At 36.2% G+C, this 17,409-nt stretch overlaps 1 protein-coding gene across 7 annotated transcripts in view; it reads right to left on the bottom strand.

Moving 5' to 3' along the window:
* Window positions 1-15,341, bottom strand: part of Nhe3 (Na[+]/H[+] hydrogen exchanger 3) — a 35,442-nt gene extending 20,101 nt beyond the window's left edge. For 4 of the 7 annotated variants that reach the window (XR_011712418.1, XM_071660029.1, XM_071660030.1 and 1 more), the window contains exons 1-11: window positions 15,078-15,335; window positions 10,259-10,393; window positions 9,352-9,434; window positions 9,020-9,097; window positions 8,156-8,232; window positions 7,232-7,432; window positions 6,080-6,318; window positions 5,111-5,425; window positions 3,471-3,624; window positions 1,738-1,795; window positions 182-208 (exon numbers count right to left, since the gene is read on the bottom strand). Coding sequence is in view for 6 of the 7 variants with exons in the window: in XM_071660029.1 (XP_071516130.1) it covers window positions 182-208; window positions 1,738-1,795; window positions 3,471-3,624; window positions 5,111-5,425; window positions 6,080-6,318; window positions 7,232-7,432; window positions 8,156-8,232; window positions 9,020-9,097; window positions 9,352-9,434; window positions 10,259-10,393; window positions 15,078-15,324 (1,614 nt within the window). In the remaining variant the exon portion in view is untranslated. Of the gene's footprint in view, window positions 1-181; window positions 209-1,737; window positions 1,796-3,470; window positions 3,625-5,110; window positions 5,426-6,079; window positions 6,319-7,231; window positions 7,433-8,155; window positions 8,233-9,019; window positions 9,098-9,351; window positions 9,435-10,258; window positions 10,394-15,077 lie in introns of all 7 variants that reach the window. The other 3 variants (XM_071660028.1, XM_071660033.1, XM_071660027.1) reach the window with 2 other exon arrangements.
* Window positions 15,342-17,409: the final 2,068 nt, after the last annotated feature.

The raw sequence follows: 17,409 nt of genomic DNA, 5'->3' as shown, positions 1-17,409 counted from the left end.
CTCATTAGTTGTAAAGTTTCGGACAAAAAGCACATAGGACAAGACACACAGGCACTGAAAGAAGCAATTTCTAAAAAGTAAAGATTAAGAGTGTGAAACAAGAAAGAACAAAATAAGCTTAAGCTGTCTACTCTACAACCCACACCCCATGCAAAGAAGAGAAAACTAAAAGTTTACGTACCCTTGACTCATCAATGCTTTTGTAATCCTGAAACATCAAAACAGAACAAGTTTTGATGGCTTTGATGAAAATTATATATTGAAAAATAACATATAAGCTAACAAGCTGCTAAAATTATGAATTAAGCACTAATAAGGAGTTAAGCATAATGTATAATTTCACCATTGTCATAATTGTAATAACCTAGAATTCTAGGATTTTAGGAAATGGTTTACTTCCACTATTATATATATGGTATCTAAACTTAACATAAACCACAAATAACTTCCAAATCATAAGAAGATTCCAGCAAGGAGCCTCAAGGGTTAAACACTATATGTGCCACGTGTGGAGGGCTTGGTGCTGGCCATCAACAAAAGCACTAACAGGCTATCTTGTTAAGATGGATAAGGTACTTCTGTCACATTATGAAGCTACTGCACAGTTGTAAAACTACCCTCTAAAGTTAAATCCTGTTTAAATACTAAACACCAGTTTGCAAAAATTAGCGACTCCTACATTAGTTATCACAAACAAACCAATGTGGATTACCATCATATAAATACTGGTGGGAAGGCATCAAGCAATTTACATATCAAATAAACAACAATCTATTTCTGAAAAATGATTTTCATTGTGTGAAGGCATAACAATATCAAGACACAACCCTTGCTTCAAAAACACCAACACCTCAAAGACCTAAACCCTAAACACTGAACTCTGATGAAGGTATCAGCAATATGCACCAAAGCACAGGAAAGACTATAGTTCTACCATAAGAAGACAGGTTCATTCCTGCAGCCAAACAAGCACTAAATACCTCAGTATTATACCAACATTAGTCATTTTGTCATGCCCAGGCCCTGCTCTAGCAAAGAACTCAGTGGGAAGATAACCTGAAGTCACTAAAAGGCATCTTAACAAGATAGTTACACTTCTATAACAATTACCTAATTCCAAAGTTTTCCAAGAAATCACCCTACAATCAAGATGATTGTTAAATAGGCCTTGCATAAAAGAAAACAATTCAGACAAAGATAGAAACAAACCAATAATCACTCATCACTTAAAGGTATATATTCCATAAGCATTTTCTTTAAGACTCTTAGCCTGACTTTTAAGATGTTGAAGCCATTCTGTGTAGTGCCCAAATAAGCATTCTATACGGTGAATAATAAATACACATAAAACTCATTTACACACCAATTATAATATGAAATAGTTCCAATAATTTTGAAGTTTTTACTGAAGACATAAAATATTCTATAATCGGTGTAGACTCATGGTAAAGTGACACACTGTATAAATTCTGTGTAGTACCCAAATAAGCATTCTATACGGTGAATAATAAATACACATAAAACTCATTTACACATCAATTATAATATGAAACAGTTCCAATAATTTTGAAGTTTTTACTGAAGACATAAAATATTCTATAATCGGTGTAGACTCATGGTAAAGTGACACACTGTATAAATGTGTTGTAAGAAAAAATTCACTTTTGGGTGGGGTTCAACTAGAAATAAATAAGATGCACTAAAAAGACTCAGGCATGCATGTTGATAATAACTTACATTTCTGATGGGCTGGAACTGGTTCAGGTGATGAGTTTCATCATCTTCAACATCGACACTAAGTGAAAAGGAGCCTCATTAATACATGTAGCAGATACAAATGGTAAAATCTGCTGTAAATGTTCAGTAAAGAAAAACTCATATATGATATTTTTTTACATGTGGCAAAGTCAATACATTCATTATAAGATTTTGAGAATCTGACAAACATTAGCAATGAGTGCAAATTTTGGAAAAATGAAAATCAAAATGGAATAAACTACACCAAGAATATACTATGGCCTAAACAGATAATGGTGAAATTCAGTCTTTCAGTAAATACCTGTGAAACAATACTTATCAAAATTACTGATATATGTTGCCAGAGTTGCTGTGCGCAGATGATGATGATGTTAATTAAATCAGAGAAAGAGCTGGAAAAAACAGTGGACCATTTCATGAAGAATATTAGAGGAGGATGCTGAAAGAGAATGCAAATAAAAGTAAGATGCTAATTCTTTACAGAGATAGGAGATCAGAGAGTATGATCAGAGAGTATGATCAGAATACACAATGATGAACTGGAAGTTTGTGGATGAGTTGAAATACTTATGAGTAAAGTTTAGTGAAAATGGTAACATAAAAGCTGAAGCTAAAAGCAGTCATGCAACAGAAAGAAATTAAGAGGTGCAACAAGAACTCTGGTAAATGGGAAAATGTAAGCCTATAATAAGGAAAAAGCTCAAGAGGTGGAGTACTTGTCCAAATAATAATGTGTGAATCCAAAACTCAAGTTTGTGTACAGGTCAGGAAAGAAAAAAAAAAAGGAAAACACGCACAGCAAAGTTGAAATTAAGATGAAAAAGGGAATGGTAAATGGTGCAAGATGGATATGCAGTGTGAAGAAATCTTCAGTAAAGAAACTGGATGAAAGCTTTTTAGTTGCAAAGGTAATAAAGAACATTACAGATTGATCAACATATATACACATACATATGAGTAAGGTAGAAGATAAAAAACAGAAAGCAGAAATGGAAAACTGATTTGGGCATTGGATATTTCAGATAAAGACACTAAAACAGGTAGATACTAAAAGATTCAATGCAATAAACGCATTTTGTGTATGGTTGAGTAAATGGATGTGCTGGTCTCACTTGACTCAGCAACTTTGAGCACAAAATGAAAAAGATGGAAAATTTCTAAAAGTGTGGAAATCCACATTCAACCTCAACACACCTGGCACAAATTAAAGCATAAGAGTGATTTTCAGAAGCTGTATGGCTATGGAATTAGGAAAGGAGTAATGATGACACACAGATAGATAGATAATGAATAGATAAGAAAGATAGATTATAGATAGAGATCTTCCAGATGAAGATGCTATAGGAATGATTGGCAACTGGATGCAATGAGAGCATATCATGCAATGGCATACATGTGGAAGTCTTTATTCCACTTTAACATACTGGGCATAGGTTGAGGACGTATAAGAGTGAATTCAGAGGATATATGTACCTCATCCACAGCATGGTGCTGGGAGTGAAGTTAATGACGACATTCAAAGAGATAGGTGGGTGGGGAGGTAAGTAACTGCAGACAAATAGATAGGTGGGAGAGTATGTAACTAAAAAGCTAAAGAGAAAGAAAGACAGTCTGTCAGTCTGCTGTCTATAACTGGACACCAAAATAACAAGTGGAATGACAGCCCATCAAAGAAGACATGATCTACTGTTCATTCATTACAGTCTACTCACGGTATTCCCAGCCAAGACAAGACTTGCGTAGTAAGTCCACCACATAAGATGACAGTTACTATGACAATGAGAGAGGTAGTGGTCAAGATGGTTTTCCGCGCATCACTGCTTGTATTGCGGATAGCCAAAGCAAAGGCAATAGCTCCTCTAAGTCCTAGGGGAGAATAAAACATGTGGAAGAAAATTTATCAAACTAGCTAGCCCATGTCACTCATTATAACAGAACAATGGGGGAAACAAAAATGTTACTATAAGTGAAATGTTCACCACTATGACCTCCACATTCCAAATACAAGGTAAAATTTTGAATGATACCCTATTTAAATATTTTACAGATCTATCTGCTCATCTCTCTATGTACTTACATACTTTTCTCAGAACTTCAGTCAATAAACATCTTTACACACTTAAGTACTGCAGACTCATATAAGCATCAACACACTTGTCACAAAATTCTATGAAACATGCACTGACTGAATGTCCTAAGAAATGATCATTAATAAAAAATAAATCCATTTCAGGAATAAACTCTAATAAACATGGCAGAATCAAATAGCAAGAAAAGAAAGTCCAACAAAATGGTAATACAAAACATGAATATCATGGACTTTGAAAAGTGGCAGGAAAAAGGAAAAAACTAGGTGGTAATGCAATTTGAATATGACTAAAGATCCATCAAAGAAAATAGCCGATAATAAATATATCCCCTTACATAATCCTTTAATTTCTCCCAAAACTGGGCTGTAGTGGGAATGTTGTCATGGTCCCATGTGTCAGTTTGTTTGATTCATGCTCGGATTAGCATGCCTTGGTGAGCAACTACAGACAATCAAGATGATGACAATCAGTTGTTAATCTGTCAATTAAATCATATGAATATGACAGGGTGGTACCTGTGTCAACTAGGCATTAGCAACAATTTCCGTAATGGTTCATCATATTCCCTCCCAAATAACATTCTCATAATCCCAAGCACACTCACTCATGCAATACCATACTATTTCTTTAGAAACTAAACAGCACTACACTGTTTTCAATGTACACCATATATTGTTAAGAAATGAAAATTCATGTATTCAATACATCCCTCTTCAAGTACATTTGAAAGGTGCTTTTTTTTTTCCAATGCCCCAAAACATCATAAACTTCCTCTTCTATAACTTCATACAGATCTATTCCTTCACTCACTCCTCCACGTTCCTCACTTCTACTACTACCAATCTCATGAAGTTATAATCCTTACTCTATTCCTTACCAGGTATGTAAAGACTATCTCTTGCAATTCATGCAACTGTAACCCATGCACATACTTATACTTTCTTCATGCTTTAATTCTGTCAACTGAAATATTCATCTATGACTTAATTTAAACACTCTATATACATTCATGTATTCGTTTACCTCAATGCTTTTCCGTTTCATTAGTTATCCCATGCACAACAACTCTTCCTACCACCTCAACTGATATGCTGTTTACACCAACGTACCCATTCAACACCTCTTTTAGTCTTCGGTCCTATTTTACCGACACCCCTGGATCTTAGTTCATCACCATACATTTTTTTAAATATTCTATATACCAACCAGGTTATTCATATTCTTTTCTTGTAACATCAATACTATTCATCAAAATGATATACCTGAGAAAAACAGCATGTTCATAAAGTTGACAGGAATCTTAGGGCGTCGTCCAATATTGAGCAAACATGAAAGTGGGTAGATGTTCATGAACCTTCCAACTATGATGGCTACAAAAGCAATAAATATAAAGGCTGGGTCCCATTTGTGGTGGTCAAAGGTAAACATGGAGACACCAATATAAGAGAAGATGAAGTTTTCTGACAAGAAGTTTAGCAGTTCAAAGAGAGTCTTGGTGGCCCCACGACTCTCTATTGACAGATTGTTGTAAGTGTAATGTGCCTGGCATATCCCACAGAACAACACAGCAACAATTCCTGAAAGAGAAACATGAAATTAATGTCTTTCACATCAGTCTGGGAGTGTTAACCACAATCAGCCAACTTGCATCAGATACTTTTAAAAGAAATGCCATATTCTGAATCCAAGTGTACTATCTCTCTTCAAGTATATTCATTAATCTGATAAACCAATGTAGTTCTAAACTGTAGTCTGTAGGGTTTGACTGAGTATGGTAGTCTCTGCTTTCAATACATCATATATGAAAACTACAAATGGATGCATGCAAATGATGCCATTGTTAATTAGGTCCTGACATCACCTTACTAAAGAAGAAAAGGCAATCAGGTATAGAAAAAGAAATGTAGAAATCTATATTCATGCAACATATGTGAATATGATACTTGAAGCTCTTTGGCAGTATTCCCTTGGTGAGAAATGAACAACACTCACAAATGATGTGCAGTCAAAGTAAATTTTCCAACATATAGACTCTGTTCACACTCATGATGTAGACTATTTCAAGCCAAAGGCCACCTGTCTATGCAATCGCAATGAACAATCTCTGGCTTCAGATATTCAAGACATTTTCCATCTTTGTGCTTCTCATCCCCTCTGATTAAAGAGGTAACTATTTAGACAGACCATGATAAATATCAAGAAAACAAACATGGAAGTCAGAGACTTCTTACCTGTTAAATCTGCTGCTTCTGCCATAAGAAATGTGGAGTATGACATGAGAACAAACAATGCCGTTTCCAAGAGAGGAAAATCCTTGAGTCGCGTGAACTTTGTGAGAATAGCAGTGAGGCACCCCATCACTGAGCCTATGAGGAAGGACATACTGAAGATCCACAGGAAGTTGAGTATGGCCAAGAAGAATGCAGATGTCTCAAATCCACCACTAGCACTTCCATAGCTTTCTATGGCACTATTTAGAATGAGAAAAAAAAATGTTACTGGTCCATCCAACAATACATATCACTTAGTAGCAAAAAAGCCTTAGCAGTCTTCTGAAGAAATATTGTAGCACATGTTGAGAAATTGCCCTTTCCTCCTACTGACTATTTTCTTTAGAACACGATTAGACTCTAAAGACTATTAATTTTCCCCTTACTCACCAATTTTTTTCTGCTTACACAATTATTCTGTAGCTGATTTGTAACATGCTTAAGCAACCTTGTGATTGATAAATGATGAAGAACAGCCTTATTTGCTCACACCCACTCTCTAATGGCTATTGTATAATGCAACAAAAACCCTATCCACAACCAAGGTCTGTGCCTCACTGTGGTTTCTCCTGGCTGCTTCGTATCTACTTTTTTCACAATAGTAAACAATTTCTGAAGTGGAAGAAGTATGAGGGGAAAGAAACTGAGGAAACCAAAGGTTCTTGGGTATCTGACCCTAAAAATTCAGGAGAGCACCAGGTGTATTATGGATAGTATTAGAATGATGTGGTATATGGATGCAAGACTATGCTTCTGTCTAGTTTTAAGAATGTGGTTTTTACATGAAGTTATGCCTCTTCCTTATGGAAGTAAAATAAATATGTGTGATGAGCAATAAACCATCCTCTCTTAAATATCTCTGATTCAGTATTATCATAAAAAAAAATTACTTTATGCACAGATATCAGTCATTAGGTAGGTAACTCTCTCCTGACCCAAGATTACCATGTATCTTACAGTTCAAAGGGGCATTATGCTATTAAGTGGAAGAAGTATTTGCCTTATTTATACCATATGTCAATTCCTTCATTCAAAGCAATCTATGACTTCATAACACTTTGGCTAAAACAGCACAATAGTTTCTAAATGCTTTCATTTAGTTAAATAACATACCTGGATAACACAATAGCCACAGCATCATTTAAGACACTCTCACCAAAGACAAGAGCATACAAGTTGACATCCACATGAAGATCTGAGAAGATGGCTAAAACTGTGACTGGATCAGTGGCCGAAATAAGCGCACCAAACAGCAGACAGTCTATGAAGGCTACAGTGTAATTTATGAGCCACAGGAAACCATACACCAAACCACTGAAAAAGTAAGATATCAATCATTGTTACCTATGATTTACCTTTGATGATCGTAGTTTGATTAGCATACTTTGATGAAGTATGGGTACAGGAGTGTGATTTGTTGTATAAGGTCTGAGCAGTAAGATTGGCTGAAAACTCTAGCTTGTAACAATGAAGCAATGTCAAATTGAAAACATTAGTTCCAAGTAAGACACTCCTCTTTCTAAGCCTAAACAGGCAAGCTCTGGGAACTATGACTCTAATGCCCAGCCACTGCCCAGTCAAATGGCCCAATTACATATATCAAAGGAAACAAACCTCAAGATACTAACTACAAGGTATATATGAAATTATCCCTTGTTCTCAAACCCCAAAAACTACATTAAAGGTCTATCTATAGCATGATGAGCCAGATTAACTTGTCTTTTAATGAGAAAACAAATGGGTCCAGTAGGACTTATTGATCTAACCTTCAGCAAACCCATCAAAAATAAAACAGCTCTCAAATTTTTAATCTATTCTTTTAAGCCCAAAAAACAAGCTGACACTACTACCAGCACAGCTCAATCAACAGTTAAAATCATCACTGCAACATTCACCAATTATTTATCTAAGTCAAGCTTCCTCTGTCTATCACAATATATTCTAACTCCTAATCACTTAAAATTATTAGTTTTAAAACTGAAAAGAAAATAATCAGGATTATGAAGAATATGGCCACTGGAAAGGATAAGAGCTTACCCAACAACAAATGAAGATACAGCTGTTCCAAGGAAGGCAAATGTAAAGATGGCACCAAGGTTTTTGAAGAAATGTTTCTGAAAAAGTAACTTGCATTAAAATCTTTACTGAGATTTGGCAAAAGCTAACCACAGAAGCAAAAAAGAAGAAAAAAAAAAGATTATCATCATAAGTCAATACATGAAGAGGATCTATTCTAGCACTAAAAGGACTCTAGACTCTACAGAATAATGTTGGTATTCAAAAGGGTATGTACATAATATTTTCCATGTTTAACAAAAACATTCTAAATCAGTTACCAAATGTTAATGAAGATCTTGGGTTATGGAGGTCTTAATTATCATATTCCTAAAGAAATTTTCAACCACACTTACAAATGTCTTTGAAGTCACAAATGGAAAAGCACTTTTGACTTAGAGAGCCTTCTCTGTGCATTATGACATGTGAGCCAAGGATATTAACATTCACTGACAAAACACCAAAGAATCCAACTTCATTCCGACATCCAGTCTCCTAATAAAGACAACATTTCTAAATAATGCATCTCCTCCACTGGGACTTCAAACAGTCAAGTTTCCTCACAATCCCAAGATTTACTAGCAATCAGTGGAATAAGCCACATTACTTCCACCAATCTACCCTGCAACTTATCAACAAAATGCTGTACAATGTGCATACCCTTCAGCACCACATGTGACTTTTCATATTGAAAACTAGATCATAACATACCAATTAAAGAGTACAGTATCATTTTTGTCTCAGAATTATTCTCTTAAATGATTGGATGTATTCTCAGAATTATTCTCTTAAATGATTGGATTATTCATTCATAAATCTAAGTCATAAACATATGATATTCCATACCCTCTTAAGGCTGTAACCAGCACTGAAGATGATGGGTGGCAGAAGAATGTTGAAAAAGATCTCTGGATCAAAAGTTGCCTGAAAAACAGAATTTTTTCATCATAAACTACGTATCAGTAATCAACAACTAAGAGGAAATATTCAAACTTCTTTATGTAACAGGGTAATTTATGCATTTATACCAATGCAACAAATCTGCACATTATGGTAGTGGTAGCCTAACTATAATGGTTCTAAGTCTCCCATAAAAGTTTTACTTTAAGGTTTACCTTTTACAACTGAAATGCATTCATATTATGTTCATATCTATGAAATAAAACAATATGCCATACCTTCTGAACAATTTCATTCTCCAAACTTTCTGGAATCTCTCCTTTAAAAGAATAGGCATATGTTCTGTTTTGACTAAAATTACCTGAAAAAAGAAAAATACATATAATACTTGTAAACCTACAAGAACCAGTTGTCTTTACTTCCTGAGTATTCAAATTTCCTTAGAAGACTTCCATTAGATCTTTGTGCAAAATGGATCTAAAAACAAGCTTGGAAATACTGATGATATTCAAATAGTATACAGTATTTCTACAGGAGTAGAACCTAAATGTTCTAATAAGGTATTACATCATACATATCCTGTCTTTCCTGCAAAAGAGGTGAGCTCCATTAGGTACAACAAATCTAGAGTGTGCATTAAACTGTAATTGTGGTTCATATCTAAGTCAAATGCTTCCATCAACACGCTATTAAATATCATTTCCTTTAAGACTTTCACAACTTTAAACAAGTAAATGCAAAATGTCATATTGCAAGAGCAAGACATGCTATAAGTAATGCACACTCCTTAATTTCAGGCTGCTGAGTTGCAAAAATCTTTTCAAATAACAATATAAATGGTGCAACTGTTACGTATTATGTAAAATTGTACACATTCTGAGATTCTATTATTCCCTCTATTCCAGCCTGAACCTCTCCAATTGCTGAGTCAACAACTCTTATCTTACAAATTCTAAGTTTTTAATGGATAACATTTACCTTAAAAAAATTCCTGTACATCTACAACCAATTTGCAAATTCATGAGTTTAACACAGCGGCCAATGCCAGTCCTTCCAACTTACGGTTATCTTTACCTGGATCCTTAGCTTCTATAAGATAACATACAAATCCATTTCGGTATGGCCCTATATCTAAGAGAAGCTTATTATCACATTAAAAATGGAGGAAGGAGGTACCCAACCTACCATGGGTATACTTAAGCCATAATGTGTCTGGGGGAGCATTTTCATTGTAAGACTGCCCTTTTGCTTCAATTACTCTGATGTGGCTTAAGGATGTACTGTCTCCACTGTATCGTAAAATGGCTCCCACTATCAACCCTGTAAAGAAAAACTTGCTTAATGACAACAATATACACAAAGACAATCATACATGTGCAGCGTCTGGGGTAAACCATGGAAAGTTTTGTGGGGCATGGATGTGGAAAGAGAGTTATGGTTTTGGTGCATTATACATGACAGCTAGCGACTGAGTGTGAACGAATGTGGCTTTTCTTGTCTTTTCCTTGCGCTACCTCGCACACATGAGGGGGTAGGGGGTTTTCATTTCATGTGTGGCGGGGTGGTGACGGGAATGAATAAGGGCAGACAGTATGAATTATGTACATGTGTATATATGTATATGTCTGTGTGTGTATGTATGTATATGTATATGTTGAGATGTATAGGTATGTATATGTGCGTGTGTAGACGTATATATATATATATATATATATATATATATATATATATATATATATATATATATATATATGTACGTAAGTACAGTAGGGTTGAGGGTCAAGTCAATTGGGAGGTGAGTTTGAATGGAGAAAAACTGGAGGAAGTGAAGTGTTTTAGATATCTGGGAGTGGATCTGGCAGCGGATGGAACCATGGAAGCGGAAGTGGATCATAGGGTGGGGGAGGGGGCGAAAATTCTGGGAGCCTTGAAGAATGTGTGGAAGTCGAGAACATTATCTCGGAAAGCAAAAATGGGTATGTTTGAAGGAATAGTGGTTCCAACAATGTTGTATGGTTGCGAGGCGTGGACTATGGATAGAGTTGTGCGCAGGAGGATGGATGTGCTGGAAATGAGATGTTTGCGGACAATGTGTGGTGTGAGGTGGTTTGATCGAGTAAGTAACGTAAGGGTAAGAGAGATGTGTGGAAATAAAAAGAGCGTGGTTGAGAGAGCAGAAGAGGGTGTTTTGAAATGGTTTGGTCACATGGAGAGAATGAGTGAGGAAAGATTGACCAAGAGGATATATGTGTCGGAGGTGGAGGGAACGAGGAGAAGAGGGAGACCAAATTGGAGGTGGAAAGATGGAATGAAAAAGATTTTGTGTGATCGGGGCCTGAACATGCAGGAGGGTGAAAGGAGGGCAAAGAATAGAGTGAATTGGAGCGATGTGGTATACCGGGGTTGACGTGCTGTCAGTGGATTGAATCAAGGCATGTGAAGCATCTGGGGTAAACCATGGAAAGCTGTGTAGGTATGTATATTTGCGTGTGTGGACGTATGTATATACATGTGTATGGGGGTGGGTTGGGCCATTTCTTTCGTCTGTTTCCTTGCGCTACCTCGCAAACGCGGGAGACAGCAACAAAGCAAAAAAAAAAAAAAATAATATATATATATATATATATATATATATATATATATATATATATATATATATATATATATAGGTATATCCTCCTAAACTTGGGGTACATAAAGACCCCCTCCTATATACAAGTTCCTGATGAATTAAGCAACGTATTAGAATAAAAAAAAAATCAAATGGAAGGTTACTGTGATAGCTAGGAACTATTATGGGTGGCACTAATAGCATCAAATAACTGTTGTTGGTTCACGGTGTTTCCTCAGTAGCATTACTCTCATTCTTTTCCACCATGTCACAATCTATTACAATATGAATGTAAAACTCTCTTCCCATAATAAGCAAATAGAAATCACTACAAAGAAAAGAGGCTTAATAAAAAGATGATACTGTACTATGAATCAATGCTAAGCAAGGTAAAAGAAAATCATCCAAAAGATAGACGATCTTAAACAGCAATCCCCCAACCCCATGTTACATATATACGAGATCTCATAGTAATGCCACATGACTTCAAGAGAGCTAATTAAAGTTTACACGTGCACTTCACTCCAAAACCAGAGTCTTGGGATTCTACTTGTCTAAAGAAATACAAAACACCACTCACATGAGCACTAAATATCATCTGGAAGGAAAGCCTGAACTATGGCATAATTCCATGGTCTAAAACTGACTCACATTGCTCCATGTGGCTGTCTCTTAACATTGTAAACAAATATTGTATGTATTTCTATATGTATATACATACTCACCCACATCCCAGCCTAAGCCATATACCCATTCATCAACCAGCCCCACAAGGAAGATAAACTTGGTAGGCCAAAAGCTGACTGCCATGCCAAGAATTCAAACCTGTGTGGGTATGAGGTGACTCCCAGTTAGTAAAATCAACTATTACAAGTGGTGATGTGTGATTACTATATAAGTGTTATGGGGAGAGATTTTTACATCAATGATGCCCTGTCTTCTTAACCTTGTATAAAAGCAGCATGTCTTTACTCCTCCATATGTATGAAAACACACACATACACACCCTATCCCATGCCAGGCATATGTTTGCTGCAAAAGAAACCCACCCCAGCAAACACAACCACTTTATCTGACATTCTTCACCAGAGAGCAAGGGAAAAATGAGTGTTTCTTCAATTATAACACAAAATATAACGTAAAATCTTGGTCTTTGGGGAAGCTGTGTCAGGTTTTCATGGTTTATATTGATATCTATAACTGCTTCAAGTAGTTTTATTTAGCTCCACACCTCTTATCTTTATATATCTTCATAATACCATTATAACTTACTTGTTATCACTGAATACAAAGGGATCCATATCATACTTTACCAGTTTAAATCACCAAATCCATTTTCATTGACATCTGTAAGTTATTTCTGTAGTGCGTAAATGACATATCTACTAAACTTTTCATGATCAAATCAAAATGATACCTGCTAATCTATAATGTACTACAGAAAACCTAAAACAGAATATGAACACTTCCACATTTGTCAAAACAGCATTGTACTCATTGTGCTTGCAGCCACAGTAACCACAACTCCACAGAGACAGCAAAACTGATAATGAGATAACAGTAAATGATATAATTGGTAGGTTTCACATGACTGATGATCATGACTACCATATTTTAGGTGAAGCAACAAAGGTGGGAAAAAATAATCCTGACCAGTTCTGTGGTAAAAATACCTTAACAGTAGCTTGGGTGAATACAACAAATTTTGAATTACCGTTGATGATTCAGTCAGTTTTCCGCCATCTTATTTAAGCTATTGTAGCCATCCCCCTCCACACTTTTATTCATGAGTCTCTCACAAAGGGAAATCTTTTTTCTGTGCAAAATAAGCATGTCAGGGCAATGTTTTATTTTACTGGCATTTTCTTCCTCTGTGAAGTAAAGTTTACCATCTGAAAAATATGATAGATTTGGCACTATTCTATTTTCTTAATTTCTATTTTCCAATATTAACAGCTTTCTTGACATTAGGGAGGATCATGTGGGGTTAAGCAATATAAAAAAAAGGCAGAACCATGATAGCAATTCAGAACATTAACGTAAAACTCACCTAACTTTTCTTAGCAACTTATATGGCTGAAATACATCAATCATTATATCATTTGGTACATAACATCATGTGGAAGAGTACAAGATATAATCCACTGCATCGACAGGATTGCATACAATGTTCAGCCCCTACTTGGAAAGCAAGATCATCTCATATTTCACAAGAAGTTAGGTGAGGTGTTCAAAAGTTCTGCAGATTACTGTTCTATACATCTATATAATCTATATTGTTCCTGTACTTCATTACCTTCCCCACTAACAAATTATTAGTGTCTTATAGCACTGGTTGGACAACAACAATGTCAACATTGTTCACACTGCTTTACATTGAGGGAAGCTAAGTTATCGAATAGGACAATAATACCAGAGAGGCAGGCTTTCTCTGGTTGAGGGTTAGTTAAAGCCGGCTGGTCTGACTTTTTCACCTTATCACTTGTAACATGTGGCATCAGTTTAAGGGCACCAAAGAATTAACATTGATTTGAAAGAAATGCATGTCAATGGAGACCTAACAATTAGTAGAAGTGATTTTGGAGCATCATCTATTATCCAACAATAATAAATATGGGGAAAGAAGCTATAAAGATCAGGGAGAATGTGAGATTAACAAACAAATAAGGGAAACAATTTTAAAAATCAAGAGAAACTTTGAAATCCTCACCTAACATCTCCTCACAACAACAAGCTATAGCTGAAATTAGCAAAGTTAATGTGCTGCGCCACTGGGAACAAAATTATATGACTTTCTGAAGGGAAAATGTAGTGGAGCCACTTTAAAATTTAATTAACCACATTTTCCCTAGATCCTGATAACCTTCACCACCATTGCCGTGTTAAATACTAATGACTATAATGCTCCACAACTACTGTAAAACAAACTCTAAACCATTTACCAAATCTTTCATTACTGGCATCCAACCATTTAGCTTATGAATTCACGTTTCAAATAATAAAGTGGCAAAAACATTTACCTATAAATCTAATCAACACAGTGGAAATAAGAAAAAAAAGGATGTTTACAATGACGGCATGACATTGTCTGACCAACTGATGCACACTTATCGGCAAAGTAACCACAACGTTATCAATCACTGAATCATGCCCATATAAACTGTGCTTCTCCTGTACGGCTCTGAGAGACAAATCTTATTGTCTGTCAGTATGACAGCAAATACTTAATCAAAAATTTAGTTCCACAATTTGTACAACTCGCCGGAAATGAAACAAGACTATCAGCAAGCATCTTCCTTGGCAACATTTTGAATATGATAATTAACGCAAATAAGGAATGTAGCTTCATCAGAGACATTTTTTCCTCATCATAAAAACCAAAATCAACTTTACCGTAGATTACTGCAAGGCCAGTTTCGTGTAGATATCTTGCTCTTCGGTATTTGAAGATCCATATTGTGACCACAGTTAAAATCAACAAAAATGTGTATAATAATATGTTTAAGCTGTCAATTCGATGAGTTATCAAATACTTCTCATCTAATTCAATGTCTGTACCAGTTGAGGGCTTGGCTTTCACATAATGAAGGAAGGAAACCATGGAAATTGCCAGAAAACAGCGCGTCCCACCACCTGCCATGGTGAATGTTTACAACTGGTATTGGAATCAATAAATCCTGGGGAAGTTAACGTGGTAACAGATGAGCATCATTAATCACCTATGTCGTCGTCCTCTTATCTCCAATAATTCTTTATCAAGAAGAACTTATCACTGAATTTTTGCACATTACTCATATAGAGATAGATTTATTTAAGTAAATGTATGACATTAGAGCCAACGTAAGGGTTCGGCTCGAGTGTGTCTATAAGAAAGATTCCGAACAGCTTTTGAGAAAGAATCGAGTATCTTATTTGAACAGGTTTGCAACACATCAATAGACGGTGAGAGACTAGCTCAACCTGTCATGGTCACGGGACCAAAGGGCTTCCTCCAGATAGGGAAACATGGAACGACACCAATATAATTTAGGGACAGTTATCAGTCGCCTCCCATTTTGACAGCTTGGCTGTATGCCTTGGTGCAGCAATCAAAACAGCTCTCTACACTAAATATGCACTACACATTATATATATATATATATATATATATATATATATATATATATATATATATATATATATATATATATATATATATATAGATTTTTTTTTATTTATTATTTCTTTTATCTACTTTGTCGCTGTCTCCCGCGTTAGCGAAGTAGCGCAAGGAACCAGACGAAAGAATGGCCCAACCCACCCACTTACACATGTATATACATACACGTCCACACACGAACATATACATACCTATACATTTCAACGTATACATATATATACATACACAGACATATACAAATATACACGTACTTAAATCATGCTTGCTGCCTTTATTCATTCTCGTCGCCACCCCGCACACATAAAATGACAACCCCCTCCCCCAGCACGCGCGCGAGGTACCGCTAAGAAAGGACAACAAAGGCCACATTCGTTGACACTCAGTCCCTATCTGTCATGTATAATGCACCGAAACCACAGCTCCCTTTCCACATCCAGGTCCCACAAAACTTTCCATGTTTTACCCCAGACTCTTCACATGTCGTGGTTCAATCCATTGACAGCACGTCGACCCCGGTATACCACATCGATCCAATTCCCTCTATTCCTTGCACGCCTTTCACCCTCCTGCATGTTCAGGCACCGATCGCTCAAAATCTTTTTCACTCCATCCTTCCACCTCCAATTTGATCTCCCACTTCTCGTTCCCTTCACCTGAAACATATATCCTTTTTGTCAATCTTTCCTCACTCATTCTCTCCATGTGCCCAAACCATTTCAATACACCCTCTTCTGCTCTCTCAACCACACTCTTTTTATTACCACACATCTCTCTTACCCTTTCATTACTTACTCGATCAAACCACCTCACACCACATATTGTCCTCAAACATCTCATTTCCAACACATGCGCCCTCCTCCGCACAACCCTATCTATAGCCCATGTCTCGCAACCATATAACATTGTTGGAACCACTCTTCCTTCAAACATACCCAGTTTTGCTTTCCAAGATAATGTTCTTGCCTTCCACACATTTTTCAACGCCCCCAGAACATTCGTCCCATAAATATATTCATATATATTCATATATATATATATATATATATATATATATATATATATATATATATATATATATATATATATATATATATCCCTGGGGATAGGGGAGAAAGAATACTTCCCACGTATTCCCTGCGTGTCGTAGAAGGCGACTAAAAGGGAAGGGAGCGGGGGGCTGGAAATCCTCCCCTCTCGTTTTTTTTTTTCTTTTTCTTTTTTTTTTCCAAAAGAAGGAACAGAGAAGAGGGCCAGGTGAGGATATTTCCTCAAAGGCCCAGTCCTCTGTTCTTAACGCTACCTCGCTGTCGCGGGAAATGGCGGATAGTATGGTAAAGTGTGTGGAAGAAGAAAGTTAAGAGTAAATGTGAATAAGAGCAAGGTTATTAGGTACAGTAGGGTTGAGGGTCAAGTCAATTGGGAGGTGAGTTTGAATGGAGAAAAACTGGAGGAAGTGAAGTGTTTTAGATATCTGGGAGTGGATCTGTCAGCGGATGGAACCATGGAAGCGGAAGTGGATCATAGGGTGGGGGAGGGGGCAAAAATTTTGGGAGCCTTGAAAAATGT

The sequence above is a fragment of the Panulirus ornatus genome, chromosome 69, assembly GCF_036320965.1.
Source record: "Panulirus ornatus isolate Po-2019 chromosome 69, ASM3632096v1, whole genome shotgun sequence".
NCBI lineage: Eukaryota > Metazoa > Arthropoda > Malacostraca > Decapoda > Palinuridae > Panulirus > Panulirus ornatus.
This window is presented reverse-complemented; position numbering and strand designations above follow the sequence as displayed.